The sequence below is a fragment of the Gossypium arboreum genome, chromosome 11, assembly GCF_025698485.1.
Source record: "Gossypium arboreum isolate Shixiya-1 chromosome 11, ASM2569848v2, whole genome shotgun sequence".
Classification (NCBI taxonomy): Eukaryota; Viridiplantae; Streptophyta; class Magnoliopsida; order Malvales; family Malvaceae; genus Gossypium; species Gossypium arboreum.
Genome location: NC_069080.1, coordinates 21,296,627 through 21,318,895, shown reverse-complemented (window position 1 = coordinate 21,318,895; position 22,269 = coordinate 21,296,627). Strand labels below are relative to the sequence as shown.

The 22,269-nt window shown below is 32.0% G+C and overlaps 3 protein-coding genes across 8 annotated transcripts; 2 read left to right on the top strand and 1 right to left on the bottom strand.

The window, feature by feature from the left end:
• Positions 1-3,651: 3,651 nt before the first annotated feature.
• LOC108470886 (receptor-like protein kinase FERONIA) lies at positions 3,652-6,737 on the top strand. Its single transcript, XM_017772391.2, has 2 exons — positions 3,652-4,080; positions 4,357-6,737. The coding sequence occupies exon 2, from the start codon at positions 4,814-4,816 to the stop codon at positions 5,957-5,959; it is 1,146 nt and encodes a 381-aa protein (XP_017627880.1). The 5' UTR covers positions 3,652-4,080; positions 4,357-4,813; the 3' UTR covers positions 5,960-6,737.
• Positions 6,738-10,007: 3,270 nt separating this feature from the next.
• LOC108473910 (receptor-like protein kinase FERONIA) lies at positions 10,008-17,075 on the top strand. 3 transcript variants are annotated; one of them, XM_017775727.2, is made up of 4 exons: positions 10,008-10,187; positions 10,284-10,390; positions 10,485-10,611; positions 15,898-17,075. In XM_017775727.2, exon 4 carries the CDS (start codon positions 16,038-16,040, stop codon positions 16,959-16,961), a length of 924 nt encoding a protein of 307 aa, XP_017631216.2. In that variant the 5' UTR covers positions 10,008-10,187; positions 10,284-10,390; positions 10,485-10,611; positions 15,898-16,037; the 3' UTR covers positions 16,962-17,075. The 3 variants fall into 3 exon arrangements, with proteins under 3 accessions (XP_017631216.2, XP_017631217.2, XP_017631215.2); XM_017775728.2 differs by having other exon boundaries at positions 10,036-10,118; XM_017775726.2 differs by lacking the exons at positions 10,008-10,187; positions 10,284-10,390; positions 10,485-10,611 and having other exon boundaries at positions 15,682-17,075.
• LOC108473908 (putative disease resistance protein At1g50180) lies at positions 10,651-15,629 on the bottom strand. Of its 4 annotated transcripts, none has more exons than XR_008274448.1 (4): positions 14,360-15,629; positions 11,397-13,165; positions 11,090-11,271; positions 10,651-10,940 (listed from the first exon to the last, which is right to left on the bottom strand). XR_008274448.1 is itself a non-coding variant. In XM_017775724.2 (3 exons), the coding sequence occupies exons 1-2, from the start codon at positions 15,381-15,383 to the stop codon at positions 11,409-11,411; spliced, it is 2,781 nt and encodes a 926-aa protein (XP_017631213.1). In that variant the 5' UTR covers positions 15,384-15,627; the 3' UTR covers positions 10,651-10,940; positions 11,397-11,408. The 4 variants fall into 4 exon arrangements, 1 of the variants encoding a protein (XP_017631213.1); XR_001869824.2 differs by having other exon boundaries at positions 11,193-11,271; positions 14,360-15,400; XR_001869823.2 differs by having other exon boundaries at positions 11,193-13,165.
• Positions 17,076-22,269: the final 5,194 nt, after the last annotated feature.

Sequence of the window (22,269 nt, the reverse complement as noted above, 5' to 3'; positions counted from 1 at the left end):
GTCACATGTTTATCACCATAGTTGCACATGTAATATTATTAACCTTCACTTGGGCCAATCAATATTAACATAACTTAAGTTACATGCACACAAACTTTTATATTTTAAAACAAAATAATTTATAAAAAAAAATCACTTTGGTGACTTTTTGCTTCAATTAAGTTATTTTAAAATATATATAAACATACCAATATTCAAATTTAAATTTCCCCAATAGTCAAATGTCAAAACTAATTTTTTTTGACTATTTCCTTCTTCTTCTTTTTTTTTTTTGTTCCAAAATCATATATCAAAATCAAACAGAAATAATGTAGTGGTTCAAAGCCAAATAATTAAAAGCCAAATAATTAACAAGCACATGTATTCATAATTTTAGCATGGATAAAAACACCAAAACAATTCACGCATATACATGTATTCATAATCAAATAGAAAAACTTACCCTGAATTTACCATGTAAATCCAAAGTTGTATTTATGATTAAACAGATATTCACATAAATACTTGAAAAATATTTTCAAGCTAATAAATCTCAAAAAACAAAATCATAATAGTTGGCATATCCCACAATTTACCATGTAAATCCAAAGTTGTATTTATGATTAAACAGATATTCACATAAATACTTGAAAAATATTTTCAAGCTAATAAATCTCAAAAACAAAATCATAATAGTTGGCATATCCCACAATTCATACAATAAACCATATCATCATAATTTAACCAAATATTTGGAACCATAAGATGCCAAAACCTAAAATTATATAACCAAATTTAAAACCAAAATATTTAAATATGTATATAGTTGACATTAATTTGCACCAAAGCACCCATAAAATTTAATATATAACCATAACAAAAAAAATTAACTTCAATGATATCCATCAAAACTTAATTTCACCAATTAAACTATAAAATATATCTTAAATAATGGTTATAAACGTCTGTTCACACAAACTATAATCATGCATTAATCCTCAAAATCATTGATATGCATATAATATATATACACACACAAATATAAAAATAATAATGGCTTGCCTAACATATTTGATGTAAACTCAAATTTATTTTCATGACTAAAAATATTATTATAATACTTCTTTATACTCACAAATACTTTTAAAAAATCCATAACCACAAAATATAAAAAGAATCTCAAATTATATAAAAATCTTTATATGCTAACTACTTATGAAAATTCATAGCCACCATATTTAAAAAAATAATAATCCCAAATATTTTAATTTTAGTCGATTCCATAAAGACTAAAACTTACATAGAATAATTATAAAAGAAACCAAAAGTAATCATTTGTATATATGAATGGTGAATATAATTCATCATAAATAAAGATAAAAGATGATGATTCCATATATATTCAACTACAAACATAAAATTTAAAACAAATAGTACGAAAAAATATATTTTATCAAGTGAACAACTTTCAAAGCCAATTATACAACCCAAATTGGAATTCTCCAATTGCAAAAAAGTTGTAAGTCTGTAATTTTAATTTAATAATGACTTTACTAAAACTTATAAAATAATTATGTGAAAAGATAGAAAGAAATCTCACAAATCAATTTTTATCAATTGATTATAAATAAATATATAAACCTTCATCTTTCGAATAGCATATGCAAATATTAAACTAGATTATATTTATAAAACTTTAAAACTTTATTTAAAGAATCAAAACCCAAAATTTATCAAGAATCTCAAAGATTCAACATAATATATAATTAAAATATCAAATCCATAAAATTTAAAAAAAAAAAAAAACGAATCAATCCAAAATTAATAAATAATCAATTCATTCTCAATGATTCAACATGATAAAACTCGGATGCCACTTGTTAGATTTTATAAAATAAATCTACAATATAACTTAATAAACTAGGATCTGTCATGTCAAACCATTAAGAATAAACCAAGAACAAAACTAGATGCGGAAGCGTACCTGAATCCATAGATTCCTTGAAACTTTCTAGAATTTGGGGATTTGATCTTCCAAATTAGCACACAAGAAATTTAGAGAATATCTGCTCTCTCTTTCCTAATGATGGGATATTAAAAAAGATATCTTGTATATAATTTGGGGACCAGAACCCTAATATTTATAACCTTAGCATATTAGTTCTAATCAAATTCTAATTAGCCCATCATTAATTAGAATTTGATTAATTAGAATTTGATTAGAAGAGTATTTACACATGTTTGACCCATACTTTATTTAATAATTAAAAGCCCAATAAAATTCTAACCAAATTAGATCACTTTTAATTTGGGATAACCTATCATGATAGTAAATAATAACATGTAATTATCCTTATTATATATGTGATGTCCAAATTTTCCAACACCAATAAATATAACTAACCTAAAAATATAACTCAATTTCAATAATGTATGGAGAGTAATTGATATAACAATACAGAACAAAATATAATAATATAACAATGCATCACAATAAAACAAAACGAACAAAACAATACACACAATAATATACAAAGCCCAATATAACACAATCAATATGAGATATATAAAACAGGATGAAAATTAAAAGAACAATATGGTATAAAATGAATTAAAAATAATGATAAACTCGTAAAATATAACATGTGAATTGATGGATTAAAAAAACTAGAGATATATATGTAATCATTTAAAATATATGTTATAGAATGAATATTCTTAAATCGAATAATATACTGAAATGTTAAAGAATATTGATTTAAAATTGACAATTTATATACAACAAAAAAGAATTCAAGTTATGTATAAAACATGCAAAGATAGTAAAAATATAAAATGAAATATAATTTTAAGAATATATTAGATTTACAAATTATATATATATATGTAAATAAGTTTAGAATAAAATAAAAGGAAAATGCATACAGGATTAAATTAATTTTGTTATATACGTACAAATATATACAAAAGTATTTAAATGAAATACTATATAATATATTAAAATAATACAATATAAAGAATTTCAAAACAATAATTTTATAAGCACAAAGATGAATTTTAAAACAACAATTTAGCCATTAAAATAATATATGTATAAATATACACAAAATATTTAGATGAGGCATTATACAAAAATATTAAAATAACGTGATAAAACAAACTTCAAATTAATTATACAGATGAAAATAAAGTGAAATAACTAAAATAGATTAACAAATATACCTAGATTGATTTTAAAAATTAATATTTCCACATAGAAAGCTCAACTAAATTACTATATGTACACAAGTATATAGAAATATGTAAACAAAATATTTTACATAATGCTAAAATAATATAATGTAAAATTTCAAAGCAATGATTCTTTTAAAACAAGGTTAAAATTATTAAAGTAGCTTTTCTTTAAAAATATTAAGTGAATATCCTTAAAACAATGAATTATATAAATGGGAACTTAATAAAATAAATTTAAAATGAAAGGGACAATTTATAAATAAAATAAACGAATGGAATTAAAATAAGGACCTATAAGAAACACGCCCAAACGCTAAGGACTAAAGCTGGAAATACTCCAGACCCCCAAAACGCAGCCCTTATTCGCGGACTGAAATGAAATAGCACATAAATTTTTGGGGAAACATTAAAAGAAATAAATAAGATGCCAATAGGAGTCTACTGAAATGTGGCACGAAAAGGGAGGGGTTAACTGTGAAATTTTCCCACTTGAAGCAGAGAGGCACGGGTCCGGGTCTGGGAATGGGTCAACACGCGGGTCAGCCTATCCCTAAACGCCACCGTTTCGTTCACTTTACAAAAAAGTAAAGGAAAAAAATTAAGAAAACCCTAAAACTAACATTCAGCCACCCTAAAACAAATCAAAATAAGAAGAAACAAAACTGAAGCCTCTCCCCTTTTGTTCATTCGGCCGAACCATGAATCCTCTGCCCAGCCACCACACGCTACCGTGACTGGTAATTAGCGGTGTGCAAAGCCCGTTCTAAAACCGATTAGAGCCACATATGCCAATCTCAACCCTGAAATCCCCTCGTAGACTTCAATTTAGACGAAGAAGATGAGGATCCCGAAGGCAAACTCTCGATGGTAAGCCCATTGTTTTATTTTTATTATACTAAAAAATGCATGCAAACAAAAAAGAAAACGAAACAGATTCAAAAGGAAAGATGTACAAAACGTTTGAAATCACCTTCTCCTATTTTTTGACTGCTTTTTTGTTATATTTCAATCCGTGTAAAAAAAAAAAGGTTACATTTTTTACTCTTGGCTATATAGCCGAATACATCTATTGTCGATTTCTGTTTATTTTTTGTCTGCCTTTGCGTGTTGTACTCTCTGTTCCTCATTTGGGTCTGTTTGCAGGTTAGGAGAAGGTCAACGAAGGGAAGCCTCCGTTTTGGTGCAACAAGACAAGGGGGAGCCGAACCTCGAGCGTCGGACGTGTCGACGAGGCACGTGGGGTATGCGGCGCTAGGGGAAACTAGGGTTTCCGGCTAGCTAGGGGCTGGTTTGGGCATTTGGGGCCTATCGGGCCAATTGGGTTTTGGGTTAGGGGCTTGTTTGTAAAATGGGTAGGATTTGGGCCTTATTGTGCTTTTTGTTTTTGGTTTGGGCTGATTAGCAATTCTGGACCCGGGTAAATTTGGGCACTTACACAACTCATTCTCAAACTTCAGTCCTATTCACACAGCAGAACATATAAAGAAAGTTTAATACAATGCATAAGTGTTTCCATATGTTTTCATATATCTTCTCTCAGGCGTATAGAGTTCTCTTCAAATCTTCGGAGGGGATATTTTAAATAAATAAAATATCCCCTATGAGGCATCGTTTCTGTTCTCTGCTAAGCTTCTTCGCTTCAAAGAAAAAATTTCCTCAGTTAGAACTTCCGGAGGATATATGCCGTCAATTTTCAGTAGCCCAGATCAAAGCCGCGACCAACAATTTCCATCCAGACTCCATTATTGGTACAAGTTACTTCGGGAGTATTGTTTATAAAGGGACAATGGATGATGGAACCATTGTTGCTGTGAGACGCTGCGGAGGCAGTTCAGGAGGAGGAGCAAGTGAGTTACAATTTAATGAGGTACAGTTGCTTTGCCAGTTGCGCCACCCGCATCTCGTCTCTCTTATCGGGTTCTGCCTTTCGGAAAAGGAGATGTTCGTTGTGTTAGAGTACATGAGCAGAGGGTCACTCGCTCATGCTATCTACGGGAAGGATCATGTTCCACTGGCTTGGAAACATAGGCTGCACATATGTATCGGTGCAGCACGTGGATTACATTACCTTCACGCTGGAGCCAAGCGTGCTGTAATCCACCATAACATCAAGAGCTCAAACATATTTTTAGATGAAGAATGGTGTTCTAAACTTTCAGATTTTGGATTGTCCAAACTGCTTCCTCTTAGCACGTCAAAAGCCTTGACAAGAATCGACACAGATCATGCGGTGGGAACTTGTGGATATATGGCCCCAGAGCATCGCGTGCGTTTACTGAAAGAAAAATCCGACGTCTTATCATTTGGGATTGTTTTGTACGAAGTTCTTTTTGGCAGACCACAATATGATAGCACACTACCTGAGGAGAAACAATATCTGCTTGATTGGGCCATGGAATCCCTAAGCCAAGGAACCATTTATCATGCCATTGACCCATATCTCAAGGGAAGGATAGCTCCAGAATGTTTGAACAAGTATTTGGAAATCGCTTCTAGTTGTGTCCACCATAAAGGAAATTTAAGACCAGCAATGGGCGAGGTGGATGTCACACTAGAGCTTGCCTTGGAGCTGCAAGAGAGAGCAGATTCCGAAATGAGCATCTATCCTTACGGTGAATGTATATATGAAGAAGCATTGTTTTCTGGCTTTGTTTGGAAATTTTTGGGTCTTGATAGCCATAATTTTTCTGAAATTACTAACGACTCATCAGATTCTGAGAGCAATAATTGCAACAATAATAGTTAAATGCTTTGTCACATAGCAGTATCAGTTCGGGAAAAAAAATGAAAGTCTATGTGTTTAAAAAAAAATTTCAGGCTCTTTTTGGATTGCATGAATTAATGTGTGTTCTACAAAAGCAGCGATATGAGGTCAATCCCTGCAGCCATAGGTAGTAGCTAGGGTTGGCGGAAACTCTTGCAGACTAGACATTTTGCTCGTCAAGTGGTTAGTAGTGATGGTTCTTGGCCTATTGCAGGAACAAAATATTCAATGGCAGCAGTTTGGAGTATTTTAAGACCAGAGAAGGGAGAAGGTTCCATGGCTTAGACTGGTGTGGTTCAAGTTTTATATTCCCAAACAGACATTCATTTGTTTATTGGTTGGCCATTGCCACTAGGGACAGATTGATCTCATGGGGGTAAGAAGATGAGTACGTGCTTTGTAGGAAAGAGAAGGAAACTAGAGACCACATCTTCTTTAGTTGCTGCATATCTTGGATTTATGTAAAATCCAAAGGAGAGCTGTTGTTTGGGTTGAAGAATCACTATGGGCTGCTACTTCAAGGAAAACAGTCCTTGATCACAAATATTTTACACATTTCTTTGAATGGTTTGATTATTATTATTATTATTATTTTTGTATGGCAGGAGCAAAACTACAGGGTTTTTGCACATGTGGAATCTACTGAGTCCAACATTCTTGAATTAATTCAAAATGTGGTGGTGCTATGGGTGCAGACTTCTTGTAGTTGAAAACAACAGTGATTTTGGAAAAGAAAGCTTTTGAAAGTTTTGTGGGAAAATGAGGTGAAAACGACTGTTTGATATTGTTATAAAAAATAAAAGTCGAAAAATTTTCTTTTAGAAAGTAAAAATTAGTTAATTTATACGTTAATCAAAATGATTTTAGCTATTCATAAAAATAAATGTTTTAGCTTTAAAATTTATCTTTTCCTTATTAAAATAAAACTAATAACATCTAATTTTTCTATAATTTTTTTTCGCCATGTAATTGAATAACATCTAATGATTTTTCGCCATGTAATTGAATAATTTCATAATATAGTTTTGGAAATTTACTTTTCAAAATACTTTTTTCTTTTAGTTTTATTTACAAATATCATAATCTCGAGTTTAATATAAATGTGTTTGGAAATTTTGACTTTTTTGTCATATTTCATGTTTGAGCAATAGTTAAACAAGATGTACGGAGCAATCAAAGTTTTTGAGGTTTTTATATTTGATTTTTAATGGATTATGATTGAATATTATTGTGAGTCTGTTCTTCTGTGCTTAAAAAAAATATTTTTAGCTCTAAAAATATTTTTAGAAGAAAAACTGTGCAGAACAAGTTGCTTTTGGTTAAAATTTTGAGATTCTCAGAAGTGCTTTTGAAAAGCACTCTTGAAAAGGAGAAGCTAAAAGCACTTTTCGTACTTAATTACTTTTTTACCCCTCCAATAATATAGTACTTTTCTTTTTTTTCTTGGTGCTTAATTACAAATGTGTTAAAATTATTAATTAAAATAAAAAATATTTTTAAAATATTAATTACAAATATTTAATGGTTATATTTAAATATTTAAAATGTAGTTTATATATTCTAATGAAATTTTATAAGTAATTAATATTTATTACTTAAAATATTTAAAATTTATATTTCATATATTAAAATATTAACAAGTTATAATAATTTTTTATATTCTCACTAGAATATAATAATATTACTAATTTAAATTTTATTTAAATGCATATTTGTTACTTGATAATAATATGTCTAAAATAGACATTTTATTTCTCAAAAGCACTTTTTGACAGTAATGCTAAACACTCAAATTTTAAACCAAACTTTTCAAAAGCACTTCTCAAAAACAATTTTCTACAACACTTTTCAAAAGTACTTTTCAAAAGTATTGCCAAACTAATTCTGAGTCTTGTTTGTAGACTTGATTATGGGTTGAGATATTCATTTAGGTCTGAAGGTCCGCTCGAAAAGTGGGAGAATTTGAGCAAAAATATAAGCTCTAAAATAGGCTTGACAAGAAATAAGACTTGTTTTCTAAATGGACTGGGCCTCGGGTAGGATTTTTTGCTCGAGCCTAGCTCGAATCAGTTGTTTCACTGTTGTTTTGCTACCATTTCGTTATTATGTTGCTACTATTTTGTTGTTAATATTTGAATATTATATAATTGTTAATTTTACTACTATTTTAGAGACATTTGCTTGTTTAGTTATAACTATCTTAGCTGTCGCACATTGGTGTGTGGTTGAGTGTCTGTGGCTTTTGTATTTTGCTATTTTATTGGGTAATTTTGTGATACTCTTTTAGGTATTGTTTGGAGAGCTTTATTAATTGTAAAGTGAAACATGCACCAATATTCATTGTGGTAAAGGTAGTTTGGGCTTTAGCCAATAGGTGATTCGGTTGGATAGTTGAATAAAATTATTCTTCGAGAGTTACTTTGCATCATGTTCTACCTTGCTAAAAATATGTTTTTGTCTCATTTACTTTTCTAATAGAAGTTAGAACGAAATTGTTTTGCATCCAACCAAGTTACCTATTCTAACATCTGTGTGAACAATAGTTCGAACAAAGTGCAAACTAGAGTGTTTTCTATTGGTATCAGAGCAAGTTTTAAGAGTTGCTTGAAAGTGATCGTTTGTTCTATTTGCAATTATGGAATCCATGAAAGAAGGTAGTTTAATTACTCGATCCTTATTGCTACTTGGTTTAACAAACTATACTTATTGGAAGGTTCTTATGAGAGATTTTATCATGTTTGTTAATGAAGTAGCCTGGGGATGCTATTGAAGATGGGTGGATTTGACCCATTGTAATTGCTGGTGATGACACCATACGCCTTCAAGAAAGAAACAAATATACTTATGCATAAATAAAGGCTTCTTATGGAAATTCATAAGCTTTAGATATTATTTTCAATGGAGTTGATTTGGACCAACTTAAAATCATTTTTGCATGAGAATATGTTAAGGAGACAAAGAAAATCTTGCAAAACTAACGTGAATGAAATGATGTCAAAACTTCATATTTTAACAACTAAGTTTGAAAATTTTAAAAAGTTTGAAAATGAAACTAAATTTGAGTTTTATGTAAAATTATATTAAATTTTTAATGAGGCTTTCTGTCTTAGTGATTATTTTTCTAAGGATAAATTGATATGCAAAGTGTTAAGGCTTTACCAGGTTCACGGTTAAAATCATGACAATAAAGAAGACAAAATATATCACCACTTAAACTAGACGAGTTAATAGGCACACATTAAACTTTGAGTTGACTTTGGAGGAAGTGAAATATGCACCAAAGTTGTTCTATCTGTTATTCGAAAGTGAGGTGGGACAAGAAAAGCAATCAAAGTTCCAACACTACTTTTTGGGATAACAAGTTTAGATTATATGAATCTATTATTTAATTTACTTTTAAATTTTTTAGTTACTAAATTTTGATATTTAAAAAATTATTTGAATTAAGTTTTTCTCTAAGCATTTACATTTTAATTATGATATTAAAAATTAGGGTAAATTATGCTCAATGTTACTAGACTATTAGTAAGTTTATATTTTGGTCATTCAACTTTAAAAAATTACAAAATGGTCATTAAACTATTCGAAAGTTTTTATTTAAGTCACTAAATTGTTAAGTTTTTTTTTTTAAAAAGTGTGACTAGTGAGCTCCAAACAACGATTTGAAAACTGGTATAATGGATCAATACTATTGACAAGTAGAAGAATATACCTTAGATCTAAGTCGATATGATAGTTTAGTGTCGGAGATCGGAAGAAAAACCCGTTTGGATTTTGATTTGTAGATTTACTACTTTTAAAGTTGTTTCATGAAAAATAAATTTGAATTGTAGAAGAAAAGAGGAACCAAAGCTTACAAATGGTGTAGGTGGTATGAACAGAGGTCACACAACAACAAATATAATAGTCTGGTGACTTAAATGAAAACTTTCAAATGTTTAAGTGATAATTTTATAATTTTTTGAAGTAACTGACCAAAACGTAAATTTACTAATAGTATGTTCACCTTGGATGTAGTTTACCTAAAAATTATAGATCTTACCCGTTAACATATATGTATTATATATATATATATATATAGTTATCGATTGAGATTAGCAATAGATTTGTCTATTGCAGTATTATCATAGGTTAGGATACGGTAGGTAATATTTGGGAACTATGGATATAGTAGACATGCTAGGTTAATAACCGTTGAGGTGGTAAAAATGTAATGGGTTTGCTTAAACATTTGTTGGTTTCTTGGTTATGAGGGGAACGTTGTGATATTCAGTTTGATAAGAATTTTCATTTTATCCTCTTGCAGGGTAGATGTTCGATAATTTGTTTGAATAGGATTAATATTCTTTTGGAGCTGTCTCGTTATAGTAAAAAAGGAGCGCTGGGTTCCATTCATCCTAGATGAGTTTGGTTGTATGTTGAGTTGTGAAAGTTTTTGGTTGCATTTCAGTTCTTGCTTTGCTTAATTCAAATCTTAGATTGCAAACTTACTTGATGTCTTTATTAGGCCGCTGCAGTCAGCAGAAAAATCCAAAACTTGAGCAGCTCAAAGTCCACTCCTTACTGAGATGATGAGAAGACTCACGCTGTCAAAAGGGCCACTCCAGGTGATAGAAGCATATTGTTTTGATGAGGTTAGCTTTTAATTGTAATGCAGGATTAAACGCTTTCAATTCTCTATCCAGCTATCTTAGGAATCTGATAAATTGCATTAGTATGTGCTTAATACAAGATATTTAGTTGCTGTATCAACCTAGTAACTATGACAAATATGCACCTTATCCAATAGTTGAGGCAACACCAACAAGCATTTAAATCAAGAGAAGTCTTAACAATATAAGCAAGAGAACTAGGTAATCTTAAATGACAAATCTTGCAAAGAAACACCCATAGAACTCTGAGTCATCTTGCTCCTTTTACTTTTCAAAGCATCAGTGTCTATATAACAGTCTTCCATGCAGTCCTGAACATTTGAACACACAGAATTTTCAGCCTAGAGTAAACAATGGACCGCAGATTTTTTCACTAATAAGAAGTAGCTGAAAATTTTATATTTTGAACCATTTAAATAATATAATTGAAGATTAAACAGCCAGATACAGAGATGCTTGCCAATGTTTAACAGTGGTAGAAGCTTGCTGCAGATGAAATACATAATTGTTACTCTATGTGGATCCATAATTAAGTTGTTTGGTTTCTTTGACAAAGCACTCACTGTTAGAAGTTTTATATTGTTTGGAGTTTGACTTCAAAAATTTATTTGTAAGGCAACTGGTAAAAATATGCCACCAAGCCTGGAATAAAGCTAGAACAATGCAGTTAGAGGTGGTCTTGAGTATGACATTAATAGCCAATATGCAAATTAAATCAACATTATAACAATTGAACAAATTAACATCAATAGTATAGCGTCACTCACCATAATTTTGTCTCAGTTCAAAAATACAATGGAAGGCACATGTTGGACTTTGTAGAAATCTTCCCCATCTTCCTCAATACTACTTTTGAATGCTCTTGACATCCACCTAATCTCTACTTCCCGGAGGGTAGTGACAAGCCTCAGTCCATCTGGAACCATCTTCAGCTTGTAGCAATCAGAAATACCCAAACGACTAAGAGTAGGCATAGCTCCTTCTTCAATCTTCCACTCCTCAAAATTGGACAACCCACGAAGAAGTAACGTTTTTAGTTGGGGGAAACTGTTCCTAGAGCAAGTCATTTTCTTTCCCATGAATAATTCCCATCCACTTAAGTACTTTAAGTGAGGCAGCTTCCCAAGCGCTTCCATTGGATCTTCAACAAGTCTAGATCCCCATAAAGTTAACTTGGTGAGAGATGAAGGGAATTCATTATCTCGGGGTAAGTTCTTTATTCTTCCTTCTACATGCAGCTTGCAAAGACGTGGACAGCCTAATAGTAGTTTCCTTAAATCAACTACTGTATCCGGAAAGGAAAGGAGGTCAGTTTTTAAGGACAGGGACGTCAGGTATGGCAATATCTTATTTGGAGATTCAAAGATTTGGACAAATGATTCAAAGTGTCTAGGGTCATTTAGAACAAGTTTTCGGAGGTTGGTTAATAGGAGGAGATCCCTAACATTACATTTATTAGCAGGAAAATTTACAAGAGTCTGCAAATTGCTCAGACAGGCCAACTGTAAATTACCTGTAACATCCCCGCACCACTTAGGAAGATATAGATGTCTCAACTGCGCCATCTTCCATAAAATATTAGGCACTTGTACAGTTGATTCCCATGACACTTTATCAATTGTTTGCAAGTTCAGAGTCTGCAAGCCAACCAGATTGACCAAAGATGTCGGCAATTCTCTTATACGTGTTTTCTTCAGACTTAAAAATCTCATCTGAACAAGAAATCCTATATCTTCAGGTAATTTCTCCTCAAGTCCTTTAATTCCTTCAAGATCCAACACTTTAAGCAATTTGAATTTGTCAAACACAGATTTCAAAAGGCGCTCATTATGTATTCTATGTTTTTTTGGACGGAAAAAGAATAAGGACCTAAGGTTAGGGTTTTTCTGGTATTCTGGCAAACCAGGATCTTGGTTGTTTTGATCCAAATGGATAGCACATCTACGGATCTTGCTTACAGGTGTTGGTCTAGAATACGTAGAAGATGGGAGAGAACCAATAATATGCATAAAATTTTCTTGTTTGGCCTTTGACAAGCATAAATCACGCATAAGGTCATGCAGGCGACAAGTTTTTATGGTTCCTGTTGAACCCTTCACTCCCACTTGAACCATCGACCTATTTATCATGTCATGTAAGTAGCCCTGTGCAACTTCCTCCACGGTTTCATGCCTTTCATCTACTTCTACTTCATTCTGTGAGGATATAAAGCCTTCTGCAACCCATTGCCGAACTAATTTCTTGGTTGGTATTTCAAAATCTTCTGGAAACTGGCTCAAATGCAAGAAGCATGGTTTCAGTTGGTAAGGTAATTCATGGTAACTTAAAGCCAATACCTCAGATAGTTTAGCTTGTCGTCCACTCTCTTTTGATCTTGCCAAGTGTAACTTGATATTTCTGTGCACCTTATCCCACTCATTCACTGTTTCTTTCGTTGCCAAAAGTCCACCAAGCACAATGATTGCCAGCGGTAGACCTGCACAACTTCCCACCATTTCCCTCCCTAAATTCTCCATATCTTTTTCAACTACAAAGCCTGTAAAACACAAATCAAAATGAAAATTAGAAAATCCTATGTTTCCTAAATGAACCATAGATATATAACCAGGTGCCTTCCCTAATAATCAATCACTCATTTTGGGCTTTGACTGGTTGTTTAGGGTGGACTTATCATTAGGATGGATATCCTAAATCCAATTCTTCTTACTCTTCTGTTCTTCAAAAGAATAAAAAAGATTATCTATTCTACTTGTTATCATGCTTTGTGAAGAAGTAACAATTAGGGAAGCTTATGTGCATGCTCTGTTACTTCATATATTTTAACAAATTATATATCTAAGAAAATTAGTGAGACAAAAAAGGAAGGCATAGAAAAAAGCATTATTAGAGAAATGTTGGAATAGAAACGAATGCTCAAAGGATATTAAAATATATGCACATCAAGCATGACCAATTATAGTACTGCTAAAGGTAAAATGTACCTAAATTTTGGGGCAGGTAGCAAGGTATAACTTTTTATTCTTAAAAGTTGTTAACGACTTCACCAGGTGCCTTCAACTTCTATTACCAAGTTCTTCTAGGTGGTTACTTTAATCACGTTAGTTTTGATTTTGCCTCTTGATTTTGATTATTTCATATATAGTTTAGTCATGCATGAATGACATTACTCCTACCAAATGCTTAAGTTGGAATATGAATCATAACAAGGCTAGAGCTTAATATGAACCTAGTCAATGTGCTTTGCTTCAATTATGATCTGTTTGAGCAACTCCAAGTGAACCATGCTAACTTTAGTTAAGCTGTCCAGAAAGCCTTGCTTTTGGCAATAGTTTAGTCAAAATTTGTGAAAACAATAATATAAGTAGTAATCATGTACTATTTTTTCCCTTTACCCAAATTCAATTATCCTATACTGCACAATTCTATTTTCCAAACATTGGCTTTAGATTAAATAAGAGTAAGATATAGGCTAAACTTATGTTAGTTGGACTCTATTTTTCCTGAAGTACTCGTGTCCAACTACTTTGAAACACATTCCAACCTGGGTATGAGTATAAGATTCTCTCTAGATATATAAAAAAACCTCAACAATGTAATAGTATCGCACTTGCCCCCAAGTCAGGTAATATAGGGCTAAGCAGATAGCAACATGCAGTATTATGGCTAATGGAGTCAAAAGACTTTGGCAATCAAGATGTCTAGGAGTATGAATAATGGAATAATTAACTACCTGATTTGTCTTTCCTTGGAAATGCTTTCAATTGGAATAGCTCCCAACTCTGTTCTTCATTTAAACACTCTGGTTCATGAAGGAATCCATTCTGATCAGCATGCGAAGCTACTTTCCTATTGCGGGTTGTGAGCAATATTTTGCTACCAACAGTTGTTTCATCAGGGAAAGCAGGGAATAAAGTCTCCCACGCCTCACTGGTCCAAATATCATCAATCACAATCAAACATTTCTTCTCTTGCTGAACTTTGTAAAGCTTCTTTGCTAATTCCTCATCCCTCATTCTCAAAATTTCTTCCTTCTCCTCCTTTGATGGGTTGATCAATTTCAGCAGAATTCCTTCCCAAACATCTCTTGGTCTGCATTGTTGAGAAATATAAGCCCAAGCAAAAGCCTCAAAGTGTCTCCTAATATCTGCATGATGGTATAAGGTCTTTGCTAGGGTGGTCTTCCCAAGACCTCCCATCCCACAGATAGACACAACACGGCAACGTTCTTCTTCATGAATTAACTTCACCATCAGTTCCTTTATGTTTTCTTCAAACCCAACAATATGCTCTTCCACAATATGGGAATAAGACCATCTCAGCTGCCTTTGCCTCTCTGATAAAATTCTAGACCCTTCGCCTTCTTTTCTTGCTGTTATTCCATAGGTCTGCAAACTTCTGGTCAGGTCAGTGATTCTAGATTTGATTTTTTCAATCTCTGATGCAAGATTATGAAGTTCCTTTCTGTGGATAATCGAGTTTCTGATTGTCCCACCTTTCTTGGATGCAAATTTAACAATATAATTGTCAATCACATCTTCAACATCATAAGCAGCCTCCCTTATCTCTGAAACCCAGTTTTTAACACTTTCTTCTTCATCTAGTCTTTTGTCTGCATCTTTGAGGAAGCACTGCATCCGCTTTAGTTCAATTTGCAACTGCTTGACTTTTTTGTTAACCCCCAATAACTGTGCAGCCTCCTCAATTAATAGCTCTCCGAGCCTTTCCACAAGAAAAGACACCACAGATTCAGCCATGGCTACTTTGGTTTTGCAACTAAAACAGAGGCAAAGCTTATGTCCAGTCAAGCTGAACTGAAGTTGAATGAAAACAAACGACTGCTTAACTGAATCCAGTTATGTTATCTGAAAATCATTTTGCAGAAGAATAATGAGAAAAGAAAAAGAGACTTAAGAAACTAATAATTGATATCCAACGGCATGAAGCAAGTCAAAGTCGTCGCTTTGCTTTTCTCAATAAAATGCTAGTGGGCAAGAAAAAAATAAATTAAAATAAAAAATTAGTCAGAAAAGTCGAATGTCCGTAGAAATTAAAAATGGTTGTTGGGAGCTGCATTTTATGACTTATTTATTCATTACATCATTCACCGACAGTAACTTCCCAGTCTCTGAAAACGAACATTGCAACGGATACTGAAAATTCAGAGAAGAGCCCGTCATTTGCCTCCTGTTTTTCTAAAGTTTCCAGTTAAACAAACAAAATTTTAGCCAATGGGTTTTTGTTTTCACACTCTTCCATCTTTCTCTGAAGTTTTGAAGGAGATCAAATCCAAACTAAGACCAACAAAATCCAATGCTCTTAATACAAGGCGTTTAGCACTTCCAGAGGAATTTTGTTGTCGATTTTCACTAGCCGACATCAAAGCTGCTACCAACAACTTCCATAAGAACATGATTATAGCTGAAGGTGATACAGGATTTATATTTGGAGGGAAGATCAATGATGGATTCTATGCTATCAAACGCTTGAGGCCAACCTCTGATTCACATTTACCACTCCTGGAATTGAGATATGGGGTGAAGTTTCTCAGCCAGTTGCACCACCCCAACATCATATCTCTCCTCGGTTACTGCGACGAGAAAGAAGAGATGATCCATGTGTATGAATACGCAAACAATGGGAGCCTCTATGATAATCTCCATGCTGAAAATCACGATCCAATCCCATGGAAGCGAAGGCTGGAGATATGCATCAGCGTAGCTCGAGCTTTACATTACCTTCATACGGGAGCGAAGTTTGTGCTAATCCACCGGGATGTCAGTAGCAAGAACATCCTTTTGGACGACCAATGGACTTCAAAACTTTGCAATTTCAGTTTCTGCAAGAGGGGGCCCCATAGCATGTCAAGGGATCCAATTTCCATTGAAATAGAATCAGATATAGCTTATACTTCTGCATTCATAGCTCCGGAGGTAGCAATCAGTGGCAGGGTATCACATAAAACTGATGTTTTTTCATTTGGGGTAGTTTTATTTGAAGTTCTATGTTGTAGACGCATATTTGATGCAGAACTGGAGATTCATCAAAGATTTCTATATCGTTGGGCATGTAAATGCATCGAGAATGGAACAATTTACAGTATAATCGATCCATATCTCAAGGGAAAGATAGCTCCACAGTGTTTGAAGAAATTCTTGGAGATTGCTTATAGTTGTGTCCAGTTTGAAGAAAACAAAAGGCCTACCATGGGTGAGGTGGAGGTGACATTGGAGCTAGCATTAGAGTCGCAGAAGCAAGCAGAGTCCGAAATGGAGAGTACAAATCCACAAGGTGAGTTTATGTGTGAGGAAGTATCATTATCATGTACCCTCTAACTGTTTTCCTTGATCACAGATTTCATGAATTATATTGTGTAGTAACTGAAGATATAATTTAAGTTGTTTTCCTGATATATCAGCCTGTTATATAAAACTTTTTTTATCCCAAAATTATTTTGCAAACAATAAATGAAACAGTAGCCAAGATCAAATCTGAATTTGTTGTGAACAAAATAATATCCTCCCAGAAACAGCATTCGTCGCTTCCAGAACACATATGCCGTCAATTTTCAGTATCCAGATCGAAGCCGCCACCACCAACTTCCATCAAGACATGATCATTGGTCATGAAACTTATGGGGAACCAATTTATAGAGGACTCATCGATGATGGAACCCTGCTGGTAGCTGTCTGATGTTTCTACTACTGCCCTGAAGAGTTTATATTAATGGGCGGAGGTGATCGACAGTTTCGAACTGAAGTGCAGTTCCTTTGCCAGCTGCGCCACCCAAATCTCATCACCCGCATTGGATTTTGTGATGAGCAAAATAAAATGATTCTCTTGCACCTTCACCTAACAGCGCAAACATCCTTTTGGACCATGGATATGCTCCTAAGCTATCCGAGTTCGGGTGTTCCATGATGGGTCCACTCAGCATGTCGAATGATTTGATAAAATCGAGAAAGGGATCGTTGATTATACAAATGCTGGAATCTACACTGATCCCGCTGAATTTTATGGCCGGCCTGTGACATGAAAATCTGATGTCTACTCATTTGGTAGAAAACAATCCAAATTTAGGGAACTTCCAATTCGAAGGCCAGGAATTTATGTGATCTTTAAATGTATTAAAAATGGTACCGTTTATGATATCATCGATCCATATCTGAAAGGAACGATAGATTCAGACTGCTTACAGTTGTGTTGGCAATGGGTGAAGTAGAGGTTATGCTAGAGCATGCATTGGAGCCTCAAATAAAGCAGATTCCAAAATGATGTGTAACAACCTTCATGCTGAAAACGTATCAGAAACTTGTAGCTATTCTGATAATGGTACTACTGGTGGGGGATACATATCCGACGATGTCTGTAGATAGCCTGTTAAGATAATTATAAGCATGTTTTTGGTTCAAGCTGTCTTATATTTAAGATTTCGGAATGATGTTATTTTGTTTGAATTTTAAAGATTATCTTTAAGCCGATAATCTTTATCTCCTCAATAATGCTAAGTTTTGATAATATAAGTAGAAATCACCGTACTGCTTCTTCCTTAAGTTTGGTAAGCAGGTTAGATTAGGTCAGATTTCGGAAGTAATATTCATTTTATAATATTTTTATCTTTTCTTTATATACAAAATATAAAGTTTTAAAAATTCAAACGAAATAGGTTTAAATTATAATTTTCTTATATTGAAATAAAGTAAAAGTATTTTATTATTTTTATTATTTATATTCAATGATTTAAAAAAAGTTAATAAATAAATCCTATAGTATGGAATATTATGATAATATCAATATTTGAAAAAATAAATATTTATTTTTTTATAAAATGCTATTTTTTTTTATTCAGACATCTATTTTTCACTAAAAAAATAGAAACAAATATTATTGATGAATGCATCAATAAGGGGGGAGACAAGGAGGATGATGTAGTGGTGCTACAGAAGGTTGATTCACCCTATAGGGCGAAAAGCCAAAAGAGGTAAGTGAGCAAGAAAGTTGAAGATGTGAAGGAGAATGCTAAGGACAATAGGGTGGCTAGAATGATTATGGGTCGATCTCTTCTTCATCGAGTTGGGGGATATATATAGTGGAGGTTCCTTACTTGGAGATGTTATAATTGTAGAGTGCATGAGGGATGTATGTAATGGGACTGATTTTGTCATTCCTTTTAAATTGAGGTACGAGGTTCTTACATTCAGGTAGTGTTTGGTGGTATAAGGTGGCTTGTTTAAGAAGACAGGTGGAGATGACCTTTCTAAGAGGAGTGATTAGCTCGTTTGCAGGGATTAGTGACCAAGATCCTTCTAAAGGAATTGGGAGGTTGGGTAGAAGCAAGCCTTCCTCCAAGACGTAGATGATCTAGTGACCTTCAAAATGATGGAGAGTAGGGTTCGTGCATAGGTGTCTTTTTGGTAGCTTCTAATGTTGTCACGTGTTGTGAGCTATAAGGATATAACAAGTACATCCAAAAAAAGCCAACAAAAAGTCAAAGGAATAAAATACAAAAGCCCAAAAACTTATAATGGGCCAAAGCTCAGTCTCAATAGAACCAAACAAACCTTAGGAACAAATTTTAGCAACTAAATATTATAACCGTCGTTTTTAAAATAGGCCACTCGGATAGGTTGGAAAGTTGAAGGCAAAGGTGGATACACTACCTTTCAATGGCATGTTATACCTCCCTCAAGAGACCATATTATGGCAACCCAAAAAAGGAACACCATCAATCACCATGGAGCCATATGGGGGCTAAAGCCAGAGAAGGGATCCACGGCCAATGAATGACTTCAACCACTGGTCACGTATGCTAGTGTGGTAAAACATGAGCATTGACGAGCTCCATCAAGCGGAGGACCATAGTGAAAGTGGTGCACAACAACCAAAGGGTAAGGCTACAGAAGAGAAGAAAGGTAGCCATGTCAAAAACTACAAAGGGCTAGAAGAAAACTCTCAAATGTCAGACTAACAAGAGAAGCATCGGATAATAGGGATGATATCTATTCGATTCAGTCCAATTTTTGGATTTTTCAAACCATCTATCATAATTTGGTTTGGTTTGATTCTTTGTTTTATCATATTAATTCTTAGTTTTAGATTTTTAGACTTATTTTGATATAATGAGCTTTAGTTTATGGCTTTTTGGATATTATTTGGCGAAGCTTCAAGTCTTTTTCATAAACATTTCTAAAAAAAAAACAATAATTTTTCAAAGTAAATAAAAATAACCAATAACTTTTATATGATTTTTAAATATATATATATATATATATATTAAATTATTTTCACTATTTTAAATATAAAATACCTATTTTTAAATTATAAAATTAAAACTAATTATAAATTAAATAAAAATAAAATTTAGAAGTACAATTTTTAATTTGTATTTTATAAAATGTCCAAACATTTTAATTCAAGTCAAATTTTATTTCCAAACCCTACCAAACAAACTTTATTTTTTTTCCGGGTAAAAGAAAAACAAACAGGTAGGAGATGAAAAAATTCTCAAATTTATCAATCAATAAAAATCATTTTGCATCAAATAAAATTATTTGATCTTGCTAATCAATAATTTCTCAATTAGTAAGCATAAGGAATAAGGTGCACGTTTAATTTGCATGCGAATCATATCTAAAATACTTATAATTGTTAAAAAACCAGTTCAATATCAAATACTTTTAAATAATTTTACATTTTGTCTATTAAATAATAAAATCTTACCTTCCAACCAAATCAACTTTATAGAATAATGTAACATATTTAGTAATATAATAAGTAATTTTATTATCGAAGAGAATATAACATTTCATGAACCAATCGTCCATAAGTATCATCTACTAACATTATACTTTGTTTTGATATTGGTTAAAGATAATATTTATACCACCGATTGAACTTTAGCTTAGTTGACACCATTACTATTACAACAGTCAAGAAGACGTGGGGTCGAGCATGCGTTTATTTTTCTGATTTAAGTGTTGGGAGAAGTCATTGGTAAAATTAGGTATTATATAAATATATATATATATAATATTTATAAACAAAATTTTTATCGATAATGTATATTTTCCCTTGAATTTGGTGAAAGTATTGGAGTTTAAGTTATTTAGCAAGATCTAAAAAGACATTTTTAGGCATTCAATAAATATGTGTCCTTTCATGTTTTTAAATAAATTTTAATTAATATTATGTATTTTTAACGCTAGATCAATTATCCTTTACAATATTTTAACCTTAATTATTGGTGATTAAATAAATAAAATTAACAAATATAATAATAATGTAATATTTATGATTTTTATTCAACTAGATTTATTGTTTATGATATAATGGGTTTAGAATTTAAAATTTAAAATTTAAAACTCTATAATTTTTAAAAAAAAGAAGGATTAAATTAAGATTTAAGGTTGGATTAAGGTTTAAGGTTGGATAAGATTTAGAAGTTGATGTTTAGGGTGTAAGATTTTATTGTATATGATTTTACAATTTAGGGTTAGGGTTTTAAAAGTTTATAAAAATAGATAATTAATTTTGCTAAATCTCAATCATAAATCTTACCTACAAACAAAAGTTTGGTAAGTCCCTTAAATGTATAATAATAATAATAATAAGAAGATGATTTAATTTGATTTTTTTTGTGTATTATATTATTTATATACTTCAATTTGATCACATTCAAACTTTTTAATTTAATTAACAAATACTTTTTCCAATTAATTTTTAAGGGTAAACAACACTATTAATCACTAAATTATGGGTGAGTTTTGTTTTGGTCATTTAACTTAAAAAATGTATAATTAATTATTGAACTACTCAAAAATTTCATTTAAGTTCTTGAAATGATAAAATCGATATTATATGATTTTCTTTGTTCACACTACTTGCAACAATCAAAAATTCTTTTTCCCTTTCTCTTTTACAGTTCATTTTTTTTTCATGAAACAACTGTGGACGTCATGAATCTACAGACTAAAATTCAAACAGCTTTTTTCTCTAATCTCTAACAGTAACTATCAAATCAACTTAGATCTAAAATACGTTCTTCTACTTATCAATGAGAACTGATCAAATAGATTATTACCTTTTGATGTAACCATCTAACCACTACCACTAACAATTGATTTAAGGATATAGCTCATGCACCTCAAATTTGTAATAAAGAAATAGTTTTTATACTATCCGTTTTATATAAAAATATTCAATAATTAAATATATATTAATATATATAATATTTTTGATATAATTAAATTGTCGATTGATTCAAACTTTATATGCATGACAAGTACAATTATATTGATAAATTCAATTATTAAATTATTAAAATATCATTAAAAAATTAGCAATAATGGCAAGTTTTACCCTTATACTCTAACAAAATTGTCAATGTGGTACATATACTTTTAATTTGTTTATTTTGATACCTGAACATTCTTTCCACTTAGTATTTTCGTACTTCACCTACACAGAGTAAAATGTGTCAAAATTTTACACGCGGCCCATTGGATGTTCAGGAGAAAAGTCAAACGATCAGGGGGAGGGACTTAGGAAAAAATTTCCCTTTCATACTTCCTGGTTTAAATAATGGAAAAAAAGGTTAATGATATTGTAAAACTGCATTTCTCCAAAAAGATTAACATAAATTCA